General features: G+C 45.2%; 1 protein-coding gene across 10 annotated transcripts in view; it reads right to left on the minus strand.

Annotated features, from left to right (window-relative positions):
- SRGAP2 (SLIT-ROBO Rho GTPase activating protein 2) overlaps nt 1–25,772 on the minus strand; it is a 243,118-nt gene that overhangs the window by 36,430 nt on the left and 180,916 nt on the right. For 8 of the 10 annotated variants that reach the window (XM_060091024.1, XM_060091021.1, XM_060091026.1 and 5 more), the window contains exons 8-14: nt 24,557–24,781; nt 20,794–20,895; nt 19,596–19,793; nt 11,023–11,107; nt 8,263–8,290; nt 6,357–6,381; nt 920–980 (exon numbers count right to left, since the gene is read on the minus strand). In XM_060091024.1, the coding sequence (XP_059947007.1) occupies nt 920–980; nt 6,357–6,381; nt 8,263–8,290; nt 11,023–11,107; nt 19,596–19,793; nt 20,794–20,895; nt 24,557–24,781 (724 nt within the window). The remainder of the gene's footprint in view (nt 1–919; nt 981–6,356; nt 6,382–8,262; nt 8,291–11,022; nt 11,108–19,595; nt 19,794–20,793; nt 20,896–24,556; nt 24,782–25,772) is intronic. The other 2 variants (XM_060091025.1, XM_060091022.1) reach the window with 1 other exon arrangement.

Here is a 25,772-nt window from a genome sequence, read left to right on the forward strand (position 1 = left end):
AAATAAACCCAAGCAATGCTCCAGTTTATTGGGAGAGAGGAAGGAGAGGAAGGGAGAGAACGGCTGCTTCTGAATTGAGACCAGCGATCATCTACATACCTCCTTAGCGCCAAGAAGGTCATTCTGTCACTTTTCTTAAAACTAGGCAGGATAACATCTAAAAACAATTTCTGATGCCCAGTTCCTAGAAATCTTCATGGTGCTTGCTCAGATATCTGTGTTCTCTAAACACTCTTACACTTGGAAGACTCAGTTCACCTCTTTCCCTAAATTCTGTCCAACCAGCCTAGGAGCTGCTGAGGAATGGATTTATGAGATTCAGTGTCATCCAAGCAGAAGACAGCGTGACTTAGGTTGAGAAGGAGCCAGCCCTGCCAGACTCTCAAATGTTGGCTACAACCTTAGGAGTAGCTACTAACTGAGCTCTGGAGATATCCTAAACAGTGAGACCAAACCAGAACAAAAACTGAATATTACCAGGAGTCAATGCAATATTGTAAAAGGAGCTTGTTTTCAAAGCAGTCTGCTGAAGAAAGCCAATGTGACACAAAGGTCCAGGCTATGCAGTGGGAGATACCAACATGGGCAAAGACGGTGAGTAATGGTGAAACTAGCGTCACCACATCGGACCAGCTAGACTTACTCACATAACAGCTATAATTTAAAACTCACTCTAAGCTAGAAAAGGGAGTGTGGTAAGTGGCTAAGGCACCTGGGGGTAAAAATACATGATATTTTTCTCTCAATGTCTAGGTGTGGCCATTCTGAGGTAGCAAACATTATGTGAACAAATAAGATTTTACTCCTCTTTGGAGAATGTCAGGATGGGAAGTCAATCTCTATTCTTACTCTATAAAGAATTCCTGGAAGTTCTTCCCAGTTCTTGTACAAATATGGGCAAGGCTGTAATCCTGCTTACCGTGTCTGCTGATAAACCGGATACAGCTTTCTACTACCAAAGGAATTGCCTGGCTGGAATCCTAAAAAGCCAAAGAAACACAACATTAGAATCTTCAAAGAGAGATAGCCCAGGGTCAGAGAAAATGAGCCAGAACCATGTGGAACTTGTCTCAGCTGGATCAGTGGCTGGTCCACAAGAAGCATCCAGCCTGGCCTCCACGCTCCAAAGCACGTGCACAGCCATCTACTTGGAATGCCTCATACCGATGTCTTAAATTCAGCGCGTCCTATATGAAACTGATCATTTTTATCCCACGCTCCCCACCCCGCAGCCATACAATCAATCAATACATACATATATTCTGTCAAGTTTGCCTCCTAAATCCATTTATTTCTCTCCATCTCTACTGCCACCAACCCAGTCCAATCCACCAGTATCTCCATTCCCATCCCTGTCGTCCTCCAAACCAGTTTTCTTCCCTCATATTGGTTAGGTGAACTTTAAACGTGCACATTCCGTCATGTACTCTCTAGGCTAAACTCTTTCAAGGACTCCTCGTTACTTTCTGTACGCAGCCTTGCGTGTCTGGGGTCCTGTCTTAGCCTCCAGTTTTGTCTCCTTCTGCTCTTAAGTCCTCCTTTGCTCATGGCTTTGCGTGAGCTGCTGGAATGCTCTCCTCACCCCGGACCCCCACCCCCAGGGTCTCAGTGCAAGCATTACCTCCTCAGGGATGCTTTCCCACACTCCCCAGATGAGATCAGAGCCCCTGTTTATGAGGTCTCAGCACCTTGTACCTGGCCTTCACAGCCTGATTTTGACTTAATTGTGTGGGTATGAATATTTGTTTGCATTTGTCACCATTATAGCTCGAGTTCCACAGGGCAGATCCTATGTCGATTCTTGGTGTCCAGCTCTGGCCATGATGCTCACATAGCAGGTGCTCAATTAATATCAGTGGAAGGTAGCAGAATGAATCAATGGGAGCATCAGAGAGGGGGTTTGTTTGGCATAAAAGGCAAGAAAGAAAAAAACCTAACTCTTGGAGATAGTGGAAACGAATTGGTACTAACTTAAGCAGCAGGCCTCCCAGATATCAATCTTTGCTCTGCCATTTTTGTTCTATAATCCTGCCATTTATTTAACTTCTTTTGGCCTTAGTTTGGTATCTACAAACTGGGGAGGGGGATTGGTGGTGAGGAGAGTAATATTTCCTATTGGCACATGAACACAGTGCTTACCATTTACAAAAGAATTTATAGAAGGGTTGGGTCATATATTAGGTGCTTTAGATGGATTGGTCCTGGTAACAACCCTATGGGATGTGTATTATTATTATCCTCATTTGACAAATGAGGAAATGAAGGCTTAGCAAGGTGAAATAGCTGCTTACAGTGACACAGCTGCTAAGTAGAAGAGCCAGGATTCAAACCCAGGCAGTCTCCCCCTGAGACTGAGCATCTCACTACCACCCATACTGCGTCCTAGGAGCTTGGCAAACATAGTCAGGTGTGAATACCAAATATTACTGAAAACCAGTAGGGTTTTCTAGTGCAGCTAATGCACAATCACTCAGTTACAGGGAAGGAAGGAACCAGGCAGAGTGACCTTAGTCCTAGTTAGAAAGGGCTTTAGATGTTCAGGACAGAGACTGGGCTCTCCAGTAGGATGGGTCCTGTGGCTTCTGCCCATTTCACAGGTTTGTTTGTGCCTCTCCCCCGGCTCTAAATTTTCAACTGTAGCTGGGGGTTTGGCCACTAATAGGAAAGCAGTTGGGTCTCATGAAGATGCCAGGCTGAGAGAAGAGCTGGCGTGGCCTCCAGCTCCTGAGCTTGCTGGGAAGCCAGGATGCTGCCAGAGGACGTACTGTGTACCAAAGTGCAGCTGGAGTCAGGAGGGTCTCAGAGACCCAAATGCTCGTCTCATGACCCCCAGACCCGTCTGCTTCCTCCAGCTCTCCAGCTTCAGTAGCCAGTGTCTGCCTTCTTGTTGCCATCAGTAAATTCTACCAGTCAGCCTAGGCTGGTCTCAGAGGAAGAATCTTTTTCAGCTCTTCCTTATGCTAATGAAGAAACTGGGTTCCACTATTAAAAAAACCCCAAACCTAATTTTTTGGAGGTCTTCTTATGTTTACAAACATTGTTATTATACTTTTCATTTACAAACAGGAGTAGCAGTGATAATGAAGACGGTGATATGAGGGTTTGTAAAGTTTTTCTGCTCCTAAGACCCAGAGGGAGGGAGGTTGGGAAGCTCACAGGTTATGGTTTCAATAAGTTACGTGAGTGCAAAATTCTGCCTCAACTTGTGGTAAAAGGAATATCAATGATAGCTAAAGGGAAGCATGCAGGGCTGCAGAAAGCAAAGCATCAAAGACATTAACCTGCATGTCCATGGTTACCAGAAGTAGCCCAGAGCATAATTTGTGGCAGACAAGAGTGGGCCAGAGATGACCTGTCCTACTGCAGAGGAGTATTTTCCTAGTCCCCACTGCTCCAGTGGAGCTTAAGTCAGAGTCCAGTGAAAACAAAGGACAAAGGACATTGCAAGGACAAAAAGTGATGAGGGCTCTGACTCTCTCCTTGTAATGTTTCTGAGCTCCAAGTGAATCCATTTCCCCAGGACGTGCCCTGGTGAAGACCCTCATTTCACCATAGATCTTGCATACAGCTGACCGAGCAGTGTCTAAGTGTGTTCTTATTCAGTGTCTGTCTCTCCCTTTCTTCCTCTCTCCTTCCCTCCTCCAGTGTTAGAATCCATGTCAGTTTAATTCTTTTGTTCATAACATTTTTGGTCATTTAACCCCAGGGTTGGAAGGGCCCTTGAAGGACGATCGGGTCAAATCCCCATTCAATCAGATTAAAGGAACTTTAAACCAAAAGTGGAGGGAGAAAAGTAGCAAACATAACTTGGAAGAGATAGTAAAGCAGGGGTCCAGTGATTTGCTGTGGAAAGCAATCAAGAAGGTGGCTAGATAATGTCTAAATATGCCATTGTTTGGTATAATTTCTCACATGTGAGAGAGTTAGGATTTTTGCCAGGTACTGATCTTTGTTACATTTGTTAGGTTTACGTTTTCACCAGGGAGAAAATACAAGTCTTGACCCCTGATTAGATGTGGGTAATAAGGAAAAAAGAGGCATCAAAGATAAGATGTGGGGCTTCAGGGATTGTCAAGAATAGAGGGTCTCCATAAGAGTCGAGAAGTAAGAGGAGGTGCTAAGGAACTGAAAATGTGGTGGGAAGGTGAGGAGATGGATGCTGAGGGTAGGAGGTGCCACTGCAACTCTTGAGCATCAACGTCCTGCCCATCAGTTAGGAGTTAGATCCAAAGACTCAGAACGACAACGTTACAGAACAAGTGGATGCTTCGGGAAGGAGAGAAAAGAGACAGAATCATCCAAGGCAACACAAGTGACAAGGGAAAGAATATGGAAGGAAGTCAAAAGAGAACCAAGCCTTGGGGAAATGCTTACATTTCGAGGAACAGAGAAAGATGGGCCAGCAAAGAAGATACAGAAGTAATAGGAATGAGAAAATTCTGGGCTTGACGGGAGCAGAGAACGCTTGGAAGCAGCAGTTGAGGCATCTCTTTTTGAAGGAAAGTCAGATGGTCTGAACCTAGGCTTTGCTAGGGTCAAAACTGATTGGAATGCATTGGGTAGACTCAAATGCAAAAGTTACACAGTTCTTCCTCTTGTTTGGCTGATTTGCCATAAACAACCAAACAAATTTTATTTCCTGGTTATGTATACATGATTACTCCTCTTCCAGATTACTCACTATTTACCTTTCTGACTATCTTAGAAAAACTCTTCACTGATCCACCATTAGATTTTGAGCTGCTGGAAAAAAAAGTGAACGAAAACAAGGTCTTTACTTGATTGGGGTTTCTGGTGCATGCTGGAACTCGTACACAAATCTAGCACCTGGCAAATATGCTTTGCCTGCAACTGCCTAGGCACAGCAGGATGGAAACCAGATGGGTGCAGTTCTTTTCTGATTATGAGCCCAACCAGGGACACATATCACCTGCCAAGCCGTGGCCTTTGGCACTCCTGCAGCCAGAGTGGTCGCACCCAGGCTCCATCTATATGTAGGAGGCTCAGTTTCAGTCCAGGAACTGAAAGGAACAAACTTCAAGGTCAATCCTGATCTTATTTTCGAAGGCAGGGGGATAAAAAACATTGCTCCCTCTTTAAGATACCCACCTATTAATTTTAAATGTAATAAATGATCTTGGGGAGGCACTCCATTCCTCTCTAGTTTTAACTGAAATTATGAAAGAAAGGGGAAGCAGAAAGAAAGAAGAGGAATAAGAGGAAAGAGAACTGCAATGACATCTTCATAATTTAAAAAATGTGTAATTGCATCTGATGGTGTTCTCATTAAAAGAAGATCCAAAATAGAGAAGGGAAAAAAATTAGTGACAGCAAAGCTAAGACAAGTGTGGGCTATGTTATCAACTTCCCCAGCTGGACTGCTCAGCCAGCTGAAGCAATGAGATCTGCTGAAGACCCTGCAGGGGCTACCACCATCGCAGAAACCATGTGCCCTCTACATTCCATTAACTCCCTGTGGCTACAGCCACTGTGAATTACTCAAAATGATTTTTTAAAGCCTGGATCAGCTTTCCCCTGAGTAGACACAAAGACATTTCTGAGCTCTCTCCACCCCCTCTCTGCTAACTGCCTGCTGCATAGCTGGTACGAGCTTAGGGGATACAAAACCATTTTAGTATTTGCCATAAAGTATAATTAGGAAGTCCAATTTGCAACTGCAAAAAAAAAAAAAAAAGAAAAAAACCCACTTCAATTAATTTTTTTTAAACAAGCACAAGTGCTGTTTAGATTATCCACTGATGTGGACTGCCCATGCCGAGCTAAGATTCCTCCTAAGGTGGGTCATGAGAGCTAGCTGCTTACAGCTCAGTGTCAGATTTTAATACAACTCTAAGGATAATGCACATAATTGCAGAGCTCAACGTCTCTTGCTTATCATTCCTAGACCAGACTTATCTTTACATTTTTAGTATGTCTTAGAAATACATCTAAGATGACCATGCCACCAGAAACAAACCAACAAAAACCTGCAAACTTGGTCTAGGTGATTAGATGCTGTGAGTTACTGTCATATTGGTACCCATGTACGAAGTGTGAGGCCTCTTTCACGGTCTCCTAGAAAACTAGCACCAAAGATAGTTCTGGCACAGTCTGCCACAGTCAAACCAGACCTCTAGTATGTAAGAGCATAAACGACTAGAGAGGAGAGGAACGAGTCCCTGCCCCCCTCGCTAACTCGATGAAGTTGCCGTAATATTAAACATACTATGACTAAATGGTACATTCCAAATGTAAGCATGAAGGCAGAAAAGTGTCCCATCCACACTGGAGTTCCAGAAATATCTGGGCTCTAACCATTTCACGCCAGACAAGCCTGCCTCTTGCTGGGCCCTTACCTGTTTCCTCACAGTTGAGCTACGCCTGTGGTTGAATCCAGCAACAGGGAGGGAAAAGAGAAAATGAGATTAAAAACAATCTGTGAGGTGGTTAATGAAACAAGTCACATTCATCAGCTCAGTCCCAGAAGCGGCTAAGAGACTTGATAAGTTACCTTCCAACTGAAGCCCAATAAAGCGCTTTTCACAAAAGCTTAAAGGTCTCTGGTTTTAATGTCTGCCACCATTCAAAAGTAGAATAGGAGGGAATTGGTTCGATTTGCAGTAAAATATATATAGGTCAGACAACAGGAAGATTTCTCCATTTGCAAGGAGACACTAGTAAACACCAAAGGAAGCCATGGTTTTCTTTCTCTTGGAAATAAATGCTTAGGGAAAAGGTAAGGGGTGATTTTCCCGTAATTTAGACAGTAGAGTGTCCAGACTGGAAGGAACCTTGGAGATTCCATAGGTCAATGCTTTTCAAGCTGTGTTTAGCCTTGGAAGCCTTTTCTCCAAGGGAATCAGACTCAGACAACAATACCCCAAGCAAGGAGAGCAGTGATGCCTCTTTGAGTGAGGGTAGGAGGTAGGGACCAGAGCCCCGCTGCTGGGCACCGTCTGCCACTTCCACTAGGCTGTCCTTAAGGACCTCTTTGGAATCCTAGCGCTCCTTGGATCTAGGTGATTGTTCTGTCTTGTCTTTTTTTTTGGCCACGTTGCACAGCTTGTGGGATCTTAGTTCCCCTCACAGGGACTGAACCCATGCCCCCTGCAGTGGAAGCATGGAGTCTTAACTACTGGACTGCCAGGGAAGTCCCTCTCTATCTCGTCTTATGGATGAGGAAACTGGAGTTCAGAGAGGGGAAAAGAGCAGCCCCAGGTCACACAGTGAATAACACAGCACAAGGAAATTCAGCTCAGTTCTTTTCACTCCCACAGAGCCTTCTGCAGTTATGGCACTTTAGGTGAACTTACACTAAGACTTTAGCACCAGGAAGATATATCTACAGAATTCCATTATCCTGGTTCCCTCCAGTCAACAAGACTAGTATATTAATGGGATCTTTATTGTGATCCACAATGACTAAACGATGAAAACCAAATGAAGCTATTTTTAAGTAATAAGCCTATAATTGTAAATGGCCTCATGACTATTGTGTGTGTCGCCAGATATAAGTGGTTTATATAATGGGCTAATGCAGGGTCCCTAAAGAGTCCGGCCCATTAAAGCTCTTTCCCCAGTTAAATCAGCACATTTTTAGGCATCTGAGAACCATCGGCTGAATGAATGCCTTGCTCTCCGCCAACTCACGAGTTTTCTCATAGCAGCTCCATGACTGAGAGGGAAAATATTTGGCTGGGGTGGGGGAGGGCAGGGAAGGTGGGGAAAGATTTGGAGGGCTGCATACTCGTACATCAGGTGAGGATGTCTACCAGTGCTGTTGGCAAGCAATGCAATGTAATATTTCATTATGCAGCGACACTCGCTAATTAGAGGCTGTCATCTTTTCCATGTATAAAAAAAATTCAGGTCAAATGCTATCTTCTGATCCTCGTTCCCTAGGTCAGAGACTTCCCAAAACCCACATGTTGAAGTCTAAAAGCTAAGGTTAGGTTACCAGGATCCTCCAGTGTCGAACATTTCTTTTCCGTGCAATGCAGTGGTTTTGGGGGGTCTCTGGGACTATTTCGGCAAACGGTAACTCTCTTCACTTCATTCTGCTCAGCAAATCCCATTTCCATTTGAGGCCAGATGGGGTCAGCAAGGTAAAGGGATGGAAGCCACCCCTGCCCTAGGCCACTCCTTTGCAAAGTCGTCCAACACCTCTACAACTCAACTCCTTGGCTCTTTCCCAGGCTGGGATGGCTCTACCCCTCCAGCCTCTCTTCATCCCTTCCCAGGGCTGTCTCAGGCCGCACCTACCTGGCCAGACTGCAATCTGTCCGCTGACCTGTTGGAAAGACAAAGGCAGAAAGCACATGTTGAAGCAGACGGGGTGAAAGGGGGAGACTTGCTCCCAGGAATGACTGTGTCTGCCCGGCTCCCCAGGGAGTCACTGGCATCGCGTGTGACTAGCCTTCCGGGCAAACAAGAAGACAGCACCCAGGGCCTCTTTCTGGGCCTCGTTTCTGATGGTTGTTCCCAGCCCAGGGCTGCTGGTATCCTGAAACCTTAGGATTGCCAACTCTGCTTCCCAGTGGGAAAACGGGTGGATGTGGGGGAAAAATAGCAAGGCAGAGCATATCTTAGAGAACAAATTATTAGAGATGAAATTCAGCTTCTCTTCTATGTATGCTGGGTGTGTGTGTGGTGGGGAGGGAGGGATGAACTTGCTTGCCCTTCAGGCTGTGAACATACACACACACACACACACACACACACACACAGTTGAGGGTGGAAGGAAGGAATAGTTATTTGGGGAGAGGAGGGAGCATACGTTGAAATTCTCGTTTTAGATTCATACTAAATTCTCACTCCCATTACGCTGGGCTGAAATGACAAGAGAAAAATATTTAAAATGCTGCTACTGCTTTTAGACTGTGGTTCTCAACCCAACAGTGGGCCCTAATACTAAGCTGAATGGGTCATACACAGTCTTAAAAAATGGAATTGAAAATCTTAACGCTCATCTGAAGTATTCTTATATTTTTTAAAAATACGCATGCATGTGCACTCGGGCCATTATGTAATCTGTGTTGCTTTTTTTGGGTCCACAGTTAACCCAGCTTGGTCTGTATTAGACCGTATTAGATAAACCAGTGAAAGGGTAAGCAGGCTCTGAGACGGGGAAGGAGAGATTGGCTCCCAAGCTCCTCACCCAGTTTCCTGGAAAGGCGACTCCAAGGGCCGAGGTGGGGGGGAGGGGGGGAGGGCAGGGCTTTTTCTTGCCTTTAAAGGTTGCTGATTGTTGATTACAGTTCAGCTCATCTTGAACAACACCTCCCCCACCCCAACAGCCTCTCTTACCAAAGGCTCAGCTTTCGTCTGCAAAAATATTATTCAGAGCCATTATTTCTAACATCTGTCCCATTTCCATTCTGGAATATTCATACACATCAATTATCCCTCTGTGGCAAGAAACAAGGGGCTCTTGCGTTAGTGACAAATACATACAGAAGGCAGGGACATGATGACTTGCACACGGGAAGATCTGTATTTTTCATTATTGCTAGAACTTGTCATCTTTAGATGAAGGCAATTTGCAGCACTGATGAACGGTCACCAACCTTCACCCCTTCATAGTAGCACACTTGGTGCATGTATGTGTGTTGCAACCCCCCCCCCCCCACACACACACTCTCTCTCTCCCTCTCTCTCTCTCTCCCCTGCCCTGTTCCCCATCTCACTTATGGGTCATGCTTAGATTATCCTGGCAAAAAGAAATTACAGTTATAACTTGCTTCAAATAGTTCTGGGCTTTTCTTCCTCCGATTCACCACGGAGCAATCTGATAACTCAAGAGTAAAGATTTTCTATAAGCAAAGTTTGGATCTCGATGCCTAGACCTGTTCAGCCTGAGTCCCCTGGGTGTTGGGGAGGGAAGACAACAGAAGTTACTTAACAGGCTTTCTTCACATAAAAGAAAATGCCTTAAAAATCACAAGATCAAAGACATTAGAGATAAAAGAATTAATCATCTGGGGGAATCGTTCAGGGCAGGAGAACAGGGTAAGAAGGGCGGGTAGGAGGCTCTGATTTCTGGGGCCATTGAGCCAGTGAGTGCTGTATACTTCCCTAGATTCTGCAGTTGGTCTGAAGAATTTATTTGAGAACGTTAGACCTCTGTGGGTGCAGGTTTTGCCTTTCACTGGTGTTAGCACACCAGTAGCCTCCCCCTCCCCATCTTTAAGTGAGGAGATCAGCGGGGCAGGGAGGAGGGGCAGGGCCTTCCGAGGTGTCCCCAACTTGGGAATCCCATTAATCATAGGATGCTGAGAGCTGGGCAGGAGACCTGGGCAAGGTGCCAAAAACCCCAGGGAAGCTTCTCTTTCAACCTCTGCCTTCTGTTTGACAGCTGAGGAGAGAAAGTCCAGAGTGCCAGTCCAGTCTTCTGCCTTGCTACTTTCCAGGGTCTGGTTAAAATCATCCTATGAGACCAGATAGTCGATTCAGCACCACAGCTTCAGCCTGGCCAAAGCAGGGAAAGGGCTGCCTCTTAGCACCAGGACCCTTCAAAGCAGAAGAAAACCTCTGCCCTACCTTGAAGCTACAGACAGCTGCAGTCTGCCCATCACCCCTGCCCTTGAGAATCCTCTCCTCTTTTCTCCTCAGAGCAGCTGTGTAGCTCACCTCACAGCTCCCCACCTTCTTGCTTCAGCCTTGGTCCCGCTACAAGAGGAGCTGAGAGTTTTCCCAAAGTGTCTGGACAGTAAAGAACCCACCAGCTCCTTGGCCCCAGTAGTGGCAGAGGAGGTGCAGGAGGGGGGCTGGGTCGAGAGCAGGCACGCTCCATTTAAACAAATAGATGATGCACATTAGTGCTTCATTAAGCATTGGCCCTTCCCCATTACTCAAGCGGTCATTTGGGGCGTGTGCTTCCACATCAAACAATCGAGGAGAAGCAATGCATTTCATATAACCAGACTGGGTCTACTTGGCTGAGGATGGAGGCGTGTGCTCAGCACTTGGGCCCAGGGCTCGGCCTGCCCTCACTGCCAAATCTCCAGCAGAGCCCACACTCACTCTCTCCCAGGGTCTTCTGGAGAAGGTCGTGCTTGGCTTGTAGCTTGGTGATGAGGTTCCTGCCCTCCAGGTATTCCTTCATTTTCTGTAAAGGAGGAGGACAAAGAACAATCAGTCCTGAAGGGGAAAAAAAAAAAAAATCACAGACGCTCAGCTGTACAATTCCCTTTCTAAGAGGGCTTTTGGTTTCTGACCCAATTTCCACCCGGTCCATTTTTTATTTTTTTAAGCGGCTGCTGATTTTCCTGGTGGATTAGTATCCTGCTCTATGTCTTCCTGGGAGATCCACGTCAGCCACCATAAGAAGCTATCTCCTCGAGCCCCTCATCCATCTCTTTCAGCTCCTTGGAAGAAGAGCAGGGGGTGGAGGGACTCACTGAGCCCCGCCTCCTTGGTGTGAGGATACACACCTGCGGCTCATCACCTCCACTGACATCCAGCCCTGCCCGGCCCCTCCCAGGGTGCATTCCTTCACACCGGGAGCAATGTCAAGGCTCAGCCCCTCCCTGGGCTGCAAGCACCAAGCACAGCATTCAGTGCATCTCTGTCTGAGCCGTATTTTCATCATCTCAATCGCTTCCTCCTCTATTGTGCAGAGTCTTTGTGGAAAGCTTGGGATTTCTGAGCACACAGAGACAGGGGCTGCCACCCTCCACTTGTATACACACATACTGGCGGTTCCAAACACAAGATGAGGTTTATGGAAATGCGATCCCATCTGCTCTAACAGTCAAAATATGATTGCTGTGCTGTACTTTTGTGATTTGACCTCTCTCAACCCTTGTCTGCCCAGCGAGAGACTGTTTCCCTGGACAATTCATCAAATCTCCAAGACAACTCTATGAACTATGATTATCATTATCCCCATTTTATGGATGAAGGCACTGAGATCTGGAGAGATTCAATAAGTGGCTCTAGGTCAAACGATTAGTGAGTGGTGGAACCAGTATCCACATATGCAGTTTGACAATACACTGTGTGCTTTTAATCGTTATGATAACGTGCTTGATCCATTATGGTACAGAGCAGAAGGAGAGAAGCAAAACAAAACATCACAGTATTGATTCTTTACATACGTGTAGCAATTTAAGAATTTTTAGAGTACTTTAGCATGTATTTGACTCTCACAATAACTCTGTACAGCACATAGGGGAGACATCATATTATTTCCTGATTATGGATGAGAAAGGGAAGGGGGCATTGCTGATCGCCACAAGCCAGTAAGTGGCAGTGTCAAACCTGGATCCCAGGCCTTTGGACTGTTAACATGGTGTCTTTCCTACCCTACCCGCTGGCTGTTCACAGGGATCTCAGTTTGCCTTGGTTGTCTCCTGCTGTAATGGTTCATCTGCTGGGTCAGGGGTCATCTGCCCACGTCTAAACTCACGAGGTAAAATGGCAGTGTTTCCCCGAGTGTGATCTGCGAATCACACTGGTGATACGTGAGGTAGTGGTGGGGGGGGGGGGGCGGTAAGTGGATATAACACCTAAAACTATAAAGTCCTGTCTTTTAAGGTACTAAGCAAACAGTATGATTATACATCAAGCCTTTGATTTTATGGCTATTACTACTTAGGGTGAAGACAGAAAGAAAGGGTGAAAAAAATGTGAGTTACTTTTATTCTGTACCTTTCTGTACAGTGTGAAGTTTTAACTAGCAGTGTGTATTTCTCTCTCTCCCTCCTTCTCTCTCTTGTAAAAACAAAGAAAAATGCTGCTTTCTCTGGGATGCTCATCCTGGCCCTCCCTTGTTCACCCAGATGCTCCTGTGTGGAGCTTCGCAAATCTCTGACAGCACTTTTCACCCAGCCCTGTCATGGAGGCTTTGCTGCTCCTACGTCTTTCCCTCCAAATGGTAACCTCTCTATGGTCAGAGACTGTGGCATTCACTATTCTTTGCATCCCTGATGCTTAGTACTGTGCCCAGAAGATAGTAGACACTCAATAAATGTGTGAAAATGAGTAAATAAATGAATAGTCTCACTCTCCTCTGGATAGAACCTTCCTCAGCAGTTACACACCTCGCCCCCAAGTATGCCCCTACTCTCTGAATTAAATAGAAGACAAACAAAAAACAAGCCCTATGACAAATCATTTCTGCTGCTTTCCTCACGACCTGTTCCCTCTGCTCCTTTGTACTTTTGCATGAGAACATCTGCATGGAAATAGGCTCCGTTGTCACCTTCCCCATCCCATCTGCTCCAGCTGCCAGCTCACCTGCTGTCAGTCTTCCCTGGGTGACATCCTAATCCCCAACCAATGCCTAATTGTGAGGCTTGGAACAGTACTTCAGGGTCCAGAGGTGAAACACCTTCAGGAAACATCCACTGCTAACACCTGAACCGCGAGAGCCCCCTCTTTGGAAGGTTATCCCAAGGAGACTCTAAAGGTGTCCTAATGAGGGAAAATTCATCCAGACACTGTAACCCTTAAAACAAGACCCGAGTGCTCAGAAAACAGCCAAAATTCTGAAAGGAGATGGATGCAAATTCCTTCCTCTCACTTGTGTATACTTGTGATTCCGGAAATCATCTTTTTCATTCATGTTCACAGTTCACTAGTTAACTCTGGCTGTCACTCAGTGAACCATTAAAATAAATAACAATCTGATAAAGAGGTATGATGAATTAACTTTTCGGGTTCCACTAAATCCTGAAGGATCAAAAACTGTGTCAAGGTATGACCTGCATGCCTAATAGTGGAAACAGTGGTTGGAAGTTTTCCGTCTAGGTAAGCCGGGTATGGGAAGGTAAAAGCATCCTATTCGCAGGCATGTCATTTATCACTTCCCTATCCCGCCCATAAATCCACGCTCATCTCTATGAGAGGTAAACTGGGAGAAGTAACCTGGGCTTTCCTGGGAGGAGCTTAGTTAGAAGGCTTCAGCTGCTGCTGTCCAGACACATAGCAAAGGGAGCTGAGACAGCTGATGACAAGGGAGGAATAGGTGGCTTTTCAATGATTTCTGGAGGCCAGGGGGCTAGGAAAAGAACTGTTGATGTGTAATCTCAAAATCCTTCCTTGGGCAATAAGGGTCACTTTCCTTATTTAAACCATGTCCCAATATTAGGTGATTAATTTTCTTTCATTCCACTCCCTGTACCGTGCTCCTCTCCTGAAACACCTAAAGGTAAAGTGATTACCTGCAGTTTTCCTCAGTGGAGGAAAAAGGAATGGATCATGGTCTATTCCAGATCACCAAAATGAAATCAAATTCCTAAAACACAGTCTGACTGCCACACCCCCATATGCACCTACCCCGTTTTACACGCATTATTATCAAAACTGAGAATTTTTTCCAAAAGTAGGAAGGGAGGCAGGAGTCTATTGGGTGGTTTTGGTTTTTGCCATTGTAAACCTTCAATTCAGTTTTTATGATCTCACTGATTTCTTTCTAAATAATTCCTAATTGGGTATTAACTGTCAGTGATGAGTTTTATTTATTGAAAAGGATCAGTGTAATAATTTTTCTTTCTGAGCCTGCCCTCCCTGACAGACATTTTAGTTGCAGTAAAATGGAGAAGTCTGAGTTGGTATATTCTAGTCCTACCACTTACTAACTCTTCCAACCTTGGGCAAGTCACTTAACTCCCAGAATCGTAGTTTCCCCATCTGAAAAATGGGGATAATCTCTTTTTTCACAAGGGTGTTAAAGATGAAATAAGATAACAAGCATGACTGTGACTGTTAACACAAGGACTGGCAACTAGCAGGTGCTCAGAAGTGTTCCTTATATGGAATCACCTGTTCAACCAAACAACAGTCCTTCTCTAAACTTCTTTGCTTTGTGCTAATACTTAAGAAAGCTCAATCAAAGCAGGTTTCTGGCCTGAAGAAAAAAAGTGAGAGGCACAAGAATGGTTTTCAAATTTAATTTTAAAATACCTCTTCTCTTTAAATACATTCTTTCCATGGTGGTGTAAAACTCACAGACCTTGCCTAGGCCTTGAATTTAATCTGTGAACCCAAGGCCATAAGTATCCACTGCTGCCAGAAGGTGGGGTGGGTGGGAGGAGTGAGCTATGCCTTGCCAGCCCCGTGCACAGAGATACACAGATGTCATTACTGTGGCTGCTTCCCCACCAACCAAGCACGCTGACATTTCCCCTCCTCCCTGTCAATTTTTAAAGCAGGAAACAGCTGTCAGACAGAATACATAATAGAGCAAACATTTCAACAGGAGCATATCTCCCCACTTTAATTGACAGGGCAGGCACATCCATGCATTTGTACCTGCTTAGCACACATTTATCAAGTATCTGTTTATTCTTGGAGAATACCAAGATAAGAAAAGGTCTTGGACCTCACCAAGTCTAGCAGTCTTAGAGCACTGTCCATTCAATGGCCAAAGAACTGGCTCCTCTCCAACCTCTTACCTTACCCGAATCTGTCCTCCCAAATTCAGGCAGTTTAGCTTTGTTTATTATTTTATCAGCTATAAGCCCTCCTTCCCCCATTTCATCCCCCATTCAAGGACCCCAGACTCCAACCTCCATACAAGGAAATACCTATAAGGGTTTGACAGTACTTGGCTAAAAACAGTGAGCATTACTGCCTATGAGCAGGGAATTGGTTAAATAAATGATGGAACATCCATCCATACAATGATGTTCTGTGCAGCCATTACAAAAGGAGGCAGATCTTTTGGACTAACGTGAAGATAATACCCAAAATAAATTAAGTGAAAGAAGCAAAGTGAAGAACAGTATGGATGGTATACTTCTATTTGTATTTCTATTTATTTTATTTCCTTACATTTCTAATGTAATAATATTATATTAAAGGGTACATCAGTGGTTGTCTCCACACAGAATACCTCTGGAAGGACACAGAAGAAACTGGTTTCAATCACTGTCAGAGGGGAGGGGAAGTGGGAGTTGGGGATGGGTACAGGCTTGACATTTTTCTGTATTCTCTTTTGAAATCTTTGCATCTTTTTTTAACACTTATAATAAAAAGGCAATGGGAAAAAAGGTAGACAGTGCTGGATTGTTTGTTATAGAAGACAAGTGATACAAAGCCAAGGAGGTCAGAAAATGTCTTCTCACTTAGAGCAAAGAAGGGCAGAAAGCTGAGCCTTCCCCTCACCTCAGCTTCCTCAGCAGGGTGTAGAGAAGGCCTGTGTCCTGAGACTAGGAGACCAGAAGATCAGAGTTCTGGTTTCAGCTCTTGCTGAGGACTTTAAACAAGCTACCCATACTTTTTGGATTTTTTGTTTGGTTTTTTAAAAAAATATCTTTCAAATGAGAAGATTTGGTTGGATGATTTTTTTAAAACACTTCAAGCTTTAAAATTCCATGATTATTTTCCTGGAACTCTTGCAAACGACTGACCTTTGTAGGTCATGCTTCAAATTTCCAATAGATGTCATCTGGGCAGATGAATCTGATGACAGCCCAGAGTGGTCAGAAAGCTTTCCTAGCAGCCCTCTGGGTCCCTAGGCACACTACCAGGAGAGAAAGCCATGACAAGGGACCTCTGCCCAATCTTCCAAAAGAAGGCAACTTCTAGGACGCGCTTTTCTGATGTCTTTGAAGGGCACGGGGAAACACATGGGCAACATTTGTGGAGACAAAAGACTAAGAAAAGCACATCTGCAGGTGTTTTGGCTTTGTAGGGTTCGGCAAGCACAGGCAGCTGTCCTGGGGAACATGCACGCCCCCTTTTCTTGAATGTCCATTTTGCCACCTCCCAAAAGTCTTTTTATCATGAACTATCTGATGCGTTCCAAACACCAATCACAAAAATGATGAACTCTCTTGTAAATCTGTTACTAGACAAGCCCAGACAAAAGAACCTTCCTGTTAGCCAAGGAAATTTGCACACTATTGTGATAAGTAGCATTATGGCCACAAAAGACAGGAAATGAGTTAGAGGACATCAGTGTATTCGGACAGAGGTGAAAGGATGGGTGGGATTTGGGAGGTCACCAGTTTGAATATGGTCATTCCTGCTCTTACTAAAGGTCAATTTTGAATACAAATGTTATAGCTTCACTTAAAGCCAAAAAGTAATTTCTGACAGTCTTACATACAGATTTTTATGTCCAAAATTCTTATTTAATCTTGTTCTGCAATGTAACAAGACTGGGTCATTTAAGTAGCGTTATATCTAAGCAGTCCAGACAGACCAGACAGACAATCTCAAAAGCCTCTCGAGTAATTTAACAACCTCCTGAGATAAAGAAGCTTGGGGAGGTACACAGCCCTCACTATAGACAGGAAGTTTTCTTCATGTCTGTCCCAGGTTTTTCATGCCTTCATGCTTTTGCACATGCTGCTCTTGCCTCAAGGAATGCCTTTCTCCTCTTGATTCACTCATTGACTGATCAGCACAGAAGTTACTTTGTATGTAATGTTTCCCCAACTCCATTTATCCTGATTGCCATTCACGCACATGTGCATGTATGCACTTAACATTTTTTACATTTATTTTTTTAATTACCCAAATCAACCTATTGTAATTGTATTGTAATTGTTTACATGCAGTAAAAAAGAAAGTTTTCCCTTCATAGGCCTAATTCCATCATTCTCCTCTTCATTTTTTTTTTTTTCTTTTTGCGGTATGTGGGCCTCTCACTGTTGTGGCCTCTCCCGTTGCGGAGCACAGGCTCCGGACGCGCAGGCCCAGCGGCCATGGCTCACGGGCCCAGCCGCTCCGCGGCATATGGGATCCTCCCAGACCAGGGCACGAACCCGTATCCCCTGCATCGGCAGGCGGACTCTCAACCACTGCGCCACCAGGGAGGCCCCTCCTCTTCATTTTATATTCTTAGCATTCCCAGCTTATAGAGCACAGTGTCTGGTACATAGTAGATCCTTAATAAATGATCAATGAACACTTTAATAATATTCAATGAATAAATTAATAGTGATGATGGAGATAATAAATTTTCAGCAATTTTGAGCACTCTCTACAAAAGAGGCAATGTGCTATGTATTTTATAAAAATGAATGAATGAGCCAAAATGTCATTCCATTCTTTCTCTGTACAGATTTTAGTATTTTACTCATAAATGTATTAAAGAAGGTTATAATTAAATGACTTAGGAAAATATTAATCATTTGTTAAATGAAAGCAGATTATAAAACAATAGGTACAGCAGTATCCCATTTTTTATAATAAAATTATAAATATATGCTCACATCTGTGTGCACACATAGAAAAAAGCCTGGAAGAGAATATATTCTAACACTATTATTTCTAGGTTCTTGGGATTATGGCTGATTTTTAGTTTCTTTTTACTTCCAGATTCTATATAATAAGCATGTTTTGTTTTGTATTACAAGAAAAGAAAAGTTATTTTAAAAGAATAATACTGTTCATGGGAGTGAAGCCATTCTAGACCACTCAGTCCCTGAATGAACCCCAATTAACCACAGACACTTGAGCGAGCCCAGTAGAGATCAGTTATGCTCAGCCCTGAACATCAGAGCTGCCCAGTTGACCCCTAGACTCACTCATAAGCAAGGCAAAAAAAAAAAAAAAAAAAAAAAAAAAAAGAATAATACTGTTAAATTACTCCCTTTCAACAGTCTTCTCCAGGACTTTAAAAAAATTTTTTTTGAAGAATTCTGAGCTTAATTACGTGAAAAAACAGATTCCTTCTTTGAAGGAGATAGCAAATCACTAGTGTTCTTAATGGAGAAAGGGCAGTGTTCAAAGAAGAATTAAACAAATGTTTCCAGTTGGAGGAAAAATTCAATTTACTACATGCAGACTGTGTTTCTTGACTGAAAAACAAGTTAATTCCTCTCATTCAGAATCAGTATGCATATCCACTGGCTATATTTCCTCTCACATCTGCAAACTTAATTCCTTCTTTCTTAGTCGTCAGAAGATTAGGAAATAAATTTTAGTTCAGGCAATAAATCCTACTTGGCAAGCTCAAAATAACTTAATTATTAAAAAGTAGCACCAAAGACCAGCCAGCAACCTTCCAAAGGACTGTTAATATTACTTAAAAAAAATTGGGTTCATCTGTCTAAAAGAGGACTGGGAGATGCATGAATAACAAAATATAATGTTTTAGAATTCTCTGCAAACCAACAATGCTGCACGTTACCTGTCCCTTTGAATTTCAGCCATAATTATGAAAAATAATTTCCCACTTTAAATTATAAAGTAATATCATATCATATCAACTAGAAAAGATTACAGACTTTAAAAACAAGATATGTGTTAGCCAAAATATTTCGACATAGTTCTCAAGAACCAAGAGATGCAGTCCCCCTTTCACGACCCCTAGGAATGAGAAGGAAACTTTCAAACAAAAGCTTACTAGCTGGTTAAAAAAGTCTTCAAAAAGAAAATATTCTTGGTAGTGTACTTGGGGCCATCCTTTCTCTTGGGGGTCCCTGTTAGATATACAACTTGTGTATATTTGTGTCTTTAAGTGTAGGGGTGGTCTCTGAACATGCCCAGATCCAAGTCAAGATATTCAAAGACTTGATATCCTGCAAGACACCGGATAAGATATCCTGCAGACACTTGACAAGGACACTGGGATCCAAATGGCCTGTGTGTGCTGCAGTGCCTAAAGATGATCTTTAAAGGCCACTGAACCCCCTCACCGTGAAATAGAACTGCTCTGTCTCTTGCTGGTTGGCTCTCCTCTTGGCAATGCTGGGTTTGCTCATGAAGGTTTCTGAGACCGTGGACTTGACAGATTCCATAGAGTTGCTGTACTGGAAGCAATCGGACACATCAAAATCCTCGACAGTCACAATGTCCTGGATGGTCTGCAGAGTGGCCTCCATTGTCTTCTTTACCTGCCATGATAAGGGCCAACATAATGCATGAGGGGCAGGCTGCAAAACAAGAGGTGATGGAGAAGCTTGGAGAAGTGGGAGAGAAGTGGGCTGAGGAAGGAGGGAGGAGACTGTCAGAGGGTGCAGGTCTGCTTCCCACTGGACGGTGCTAAGTGAGTGATAAATATCACACGGACCCTACTCTCTCCAGTGAGGACCTAAAACCACTACTCCCTTCACGCTACATGCTTGACCCAGCTATTTAATGTTCACTTTTAAAATTTAAGATTAGCTCTTCGCTATGCTGGACGTGCTAAGGGAGAGAGGATGAAACAAATCCAAACCAACCCCATCATACAAAGAGCTGGTTAAAAATGTATGATGGGCCTGGTCCCGCAATGCCCCAGGTTCTGTTTCCCGACCTTCAACAAATGAATGAACCTGGTTGCCCATGTGCAAACTAAGTGACCCATCCCCAGGCTTTCCTGATCTTACTGGGGAAAGTCAGACTTACTGAGATGCCAGGTGAGAAGTCATGTGAGCTCAAAAGAAAGGAGCTGATAATTAATCATACTGCCCTTTTAACTGGTTGTTGAAAGCCAATACGTTGGGCCCAGAAGAAAGTCACTCTTTTCTAAGAGGATGGAGATGTTTGAAGTGTCAAAGTCAAAGGCCTCTGTTTGTTTGAAAATGCTGGAAAAAGCCAGGCATGAGGGGGTGGTTTCAGAGACACAATATTGTTCACACAGCTGCCAAGTGCCATTTTGATTAAGTGTGCAAAGGGGGGAGAAAAAAAGCATTTTGCAAAAGCTCAAAATAGAGCTCAACCTTTGGCAATGCAAGAGCAACTTCCTGGAGTTCAAGGGCAGGATGTAGCAGAAGGGGAAAATCCAAGCCTACATTTGGCTACGAAATGTTTGCAGCAGCCCGGACATTCTCTGCATGCTCCGTCCACCTGCTCCCAGACGGGCAGCAGCAAGAGGTTTGACAGGGAAACTCAGAGGGTGGTTCTGAGTCTCACCTCTTCGTTCTCAATCTTCAGGGTGGATAAGCGAGATTGCAGTTGTTGGCATCTCTGCACCAGCTCACTCTGGACGGGCTGCTGGGCACAGAGCTGGGAAGCCTGCCAAAAGAAAGCAATACTAGGTCAGGAAGGGGACACAGTTCTTTTGTCAGAGTCCCATTACTGTTAATAAAACTACTTATATTCAAGCTGTAAAGCTCGCAAATTCTATGTTAAAACAAAATCCAAAGCCAAAGTGTGTAGACCTCTTCCAGGACCAAATAGCACAAGACAGGAATGAGCAATGGAACCTGTTTGGAAAGATCTCTCTCTCGCTTTGGAGCCCACCTCCAGCCTGGTGTTTGGCAGGGGCAGGTCTATACAGGGCCTGGGGCTCCAAGGAAGCTGGAGTTAAGGCAGAGAAGAGTGCCTTAGGCAGCCCAGCTCCAGATACACAAAGCTTTGGCACAGTGAGGACTTCCTGCCAGAGGTCCAAGTGGCCACCTCTCTGGCCCCTCCTTCATTCCCTGCTGTACACCAGAGTGAAAGCAGGAGAGAAGTGGGTCAGGAGGCTAACATGCCGCTGTTGGCAGCCAGCATGTGTTTATAAATCTGGGCCGTGCATGAGAGCTCTGACTCAATGAGAGAAAGTGTGAAGCCAGGAACAAGTCCACGGGTTTTGCTAGAGGGCCCCAGAGGGCACGGAATCTTGTGGAACTTGGCATTTTCAAAAAGCCATCGTTTTACTCCACATCTTCACCAGATCTGTGTGGGAGAGAAGTCTGCCCTTCCCCCCAAGGATCGCTGTCAACAAGCTTCCCCCTGTGTGAGGGGATGGCTGAGCCACTGTCTCCTGATGGGCCCATGGCGATGGCATAGGTTTGAGGTCACCTACCGTCCCCAGGATGACAGATGAGGAACAGAAGGCTGGCAGACTGGGAGGCAGGACCACGTGGAGGCAGCTCCTGTCACCTTGCCACCACGTGTCCTTTAGCCTCTCGTCTGCAAAGAGACATCTGGATAGAACTGGCCTCCTCCTTCCCCAGCAGTGGGCACATTCACATGCCCAAGACCATTCTCTTGCTTGAAAAGACAAAACCTCTCTTCAAATGGAGGGGGCTGGGACTTGACCTTTTCCTCCATTGGCTTTTAAGCTCTCAACTGACTTGACCTCCTCCCCCAGCTGAGAGACTGGCCTGAGCCAGCTCTCAGATCTGAAGAGAGCTGACTTCATTCTGGCTCTTGGATAAGCAGACACAATGGAGAAAGCTCAGTGGCCAGGATGGGTTAGTGCCAATAGTGAAACTCTCTGGCTGCCTGATGTCACTGGTCAGGCATTCAGAGCCCCACAAGTCTCTGGGGGCACCAAGGGTAGAGCCAAGCACCCCCTCCTAGTACATCTGAGAGTGCTTGGCATCAATTCATGTGCTGAGTGCCCCAGAACACCAATCAGTGTCGGGCCTTGGCCAATTTCAGGGCTTCCGCTCAAAATGCCATCCGAACTTTGGCCCTAGTTCAAGGACTTCCAGGCAGCTCCCTCTTGTTGCCTCCACAGTCTACAGACAGCCCTCAATGACTGGGGATAGATGGCTGCTTTTCCACTCACATGAAGGCTAGGCTGGAATGCAAAACCTTTGCAAGATCTAGGACTGGCCCTGGCCTCTGCCTGGCCCAGCCACTGATCAGCTATATCACACAAAGGGAGGCCCTAGGCAGAAGACTGAACTATTGATTTTTAAAGTAACTTCGACGTAGCAGGGAGGAATCATGGAGGGAAAACCACCTCCATGCTCGTTTCTTTAAGAAGCAGCAGGGCTGCTGATGCATGCTTTGGCAGTGGTCCTCTATCGGGGTGCAAGGTAATGCATTCCAGCTGTGCTCTGGAGTATGGAAATGAGGCTCTGACAGGGCTAGGAGGGGGCCTGAGCACCCAGCATTTGGAATCCCCCTTTATGGAGACAAGCTGTTTGGCTTAGAAGGCATCTCAGTCAACACCAGAAAATGTATCACTCCACTCAGCTGGTCCCCAAGTTCCACTGCTTCCTGGGAAGGAATCTCTGTGGCAGCTGGAGAAGGGACTTGGGAGGCAAGTTTGACCAGAAGCCAGGGCAGGTGAGGAATGGGGCTTCCTGGGGCTTGGTGACACGCCAGTACACCCTCGTATTCTAATTGCACTTGCTGCCATCTCACTTCCCCATCTGTTCAGATGCTGACATTTCCTAAGCCACAGCAATGGAAACAAACTGTAAATGGTCTGGTTTTCCCCAAGAAGGAGAGGAGGAAAGAAATCATCTCCATATTTTTGTCTTTAGGATAGAAATGTCCCACTCTCCATGGTGGTCTATTGATGACAGCAAATCCGCTGGTTACAGTATAACAGTTGTCATTCTGGAGGAGGGTTTTCTAAAAAGCATCTGGATGCTAATCTTAACGGAAGCACTACTCCCTTGTTGAAAGGGCATTGTTGTTTTTACATCACCCAGCATTCATTCCTCCTTCTTCTGGTAACTTTGGCCTGACTGTCCTTTGCGGGGAACATTCCACTCACGACACAGGCCATGTGCTTTGGATGGGGCTCTCCCCAACTTGGGGATGCAGTGTGTGACCTCTGCATAAGCCAATCAGCCGACTGCAGATACCAGCCACAGTGACTGGCTCCAGGATAAGCACGTCACCCAATCAGGACCAAGGAGACACAATGAGACTTTTGTGGGGGCTTCTAGGAGGGAAGCAGATACTCTTTCTGCTGGATTTCAATCTACAAGGAGATAAGGCTGGAAATATAGTCACCTTGCCCCCACGGGATAAAAGCCTATTTGAGAATAGACCCAACACACAGGATGTGAAGCAGAAAGAGAAAAACTAAGTCTTGATAAAATTCCCACTCCGAAACCCAACCATGCCTGAAGATCCATCTTGAGCTTTTCTATTATGTAAGCCTATACATCCTCCTCCTGATTTAACCCACAGGTCAAATGGTGGCTCTTACCCCAGCAATAAGATTCACTTTGATTTGTAGGTACAACCACCAGAAGAGAAACCACAAGATTCACGGTAATGAAAACCAGAGAGCTTCTCACTCCTCTCACTTCGGTTTATTTAGGCCCTTCTTGTTTTAGTCATCGGAGGTGAAAAGTCATAAACAGGGCCCCCGTGTTCATGCACTGCTGCCTGGATAGCCATTCTTAGGGTTGACATCTTGGCTCCTGTCCTCTCTGTAGGTACCCATTCTTTTTTTGTTCAATACCCAGGCAAAACTATAGCTTTTATCACCATCTTCTAAACCCAAGAAAATTAGATCCTTCAGAACTCTGCTGAGTGACAAAAGATCACGTCATCACCCTGCTTAGCCTTCCGTCCCCATCAGAAGCCTTTAGTATCTAGCCCCATCTCAGCTCTCACTTCTTTCAGCCTCACCACCTCTCTCCTTCCCTTTTGCCATACTGAACTGTTAGTAGCTTTTAAAACACGCTGGCTGTTTTTCACCTCCTCTGATTCTGCTGGTCCCTCTGGGTGCCCCTCCCTGTGCATATTTCTAACTCTCAACTCAGCTGACTGTAAGCTCCCTGAGGGCTCTAATCCCCAACGTCTACGGTCAAGCCTAGTGGACAGCAGGCACCCAGGAGCTGTTTGCTGAATGGCTGGAATGGGCTTCACCCACCGGACATGAAGCCAGCCCCAGGCCTTGCCTTCCCCAGAATAACATAGCTTGAGTGCAGTAAATCTAGACACAAGTGAGCTCAAGCCCCTTGGGGACGTGCGGGTGGGAAGAGGTTCTCACCATGTCCCCCATGTGCGGCTGGAACTCAAACTTCATAGGTGGACAGAAGACATTGTTGTACATCTCCATGAGGCGCTGCTTGTCACTGGTGGCATCGAGGTTTTCTACAGCATTCTCGATGGCGTCCAGACCCTCGTGCTTTGACTGCTCCAGATTCAACTCAGCGGAAAGGAAGGTGCGTAGCGCGCGGTTCAGGCTGGCATGGTAGCCTAAGTCACAGCACTGCTGTGGAACGGAGAAGGCAGGTGAGCAAACCATGGACAGCCACAGGGCTTGGCAGAGGGGGAGGGTGGCCCCCAGGGCAGATCTGACCCTGTCAACAAGACTAGCTGTGCAGCCAGAAGAGGGCTGACCCTCTAAGATCTGGGTGATATTTCTCAGTTCTTGACTCCTAGTTTGATATGGAGGACTCCTTAGAGGACTGTGAGGTGGGTGGAATGAAGAGGACTCATTGGGACAAAATGAAATTACGTAATCATGCTCTTCAGTAAACATAAAAGAGTTGGGAGTTAAGGAGAATATTCTTCTATTTTCAGGTTCCTCTGGGGATACCACTGTAGCAAAATTCAACAATAAAAATATAGCCTGCCACTCCCTCAGGGTTACTGTGATTTAGTCACCATATACCAATCAAGCCAGGCCATTTCAGCATTCAGGTTCAGAAATCAGAGGTGGTGCAAGAGAACTCCAGGTGAGAGAAGAAACGAATGTGTGTGTGTGTGTGTGTGTGTGTGTGTGTGTGTGTGTGTGTTTGTGTGTGTGTGTGTGTGTGGAGCGGGGGGGAGGGCGCTGACTCTACTGGTCATCAACCCCCGCCTCCGGCAAACTCCCAACATTCTAGGACAGGCCTTACTTGTAGATTAGGATTTCTGTACTAAAGCTCCTGCTTGACAGCATTTATGAGATCAAAAATTTCTAAACATAAGCCTTACTGGGAAAATTCACATCATCTAAAGGATTCTGATTGAAGTAACATGGAAAAAAAAAGTGCTATGAAAGAGGCAATAGTTTAAAAAAAACACTGGAAGTCAAGCAACCTTGGAGAAGCCACTCCACATCCCTGAACCCGTTTCCTCAACTGTAAAATGAACAGATTTGGCCAGGTCAGTGGTTTTCAAGCTGTAGCCCAGAGCTCTATGGCTCTGTGCTCAGGCTGCCCTTGAGAAGGGGGTAACAGGGCAGCCCAACTAGCAGGACTTAGAGCCTCCTGCCCCTG

This window comes from Mesoplodon densirostris, chromosome 2 (genome assembly GCF_025265405.1).
Source record: "Mesoplodon densirostris isolate mMesDen1 chromosome 2, mMesDen1 primary haplotype, whole genome shotgun sequence".
NCBI classification, from domain to species: Eukaryota; Metazoa; Chordata; class Mammalia; order Artiodactyla; family Ziphiidae; genus Mesoplodon; species Mesoplodon densirostris.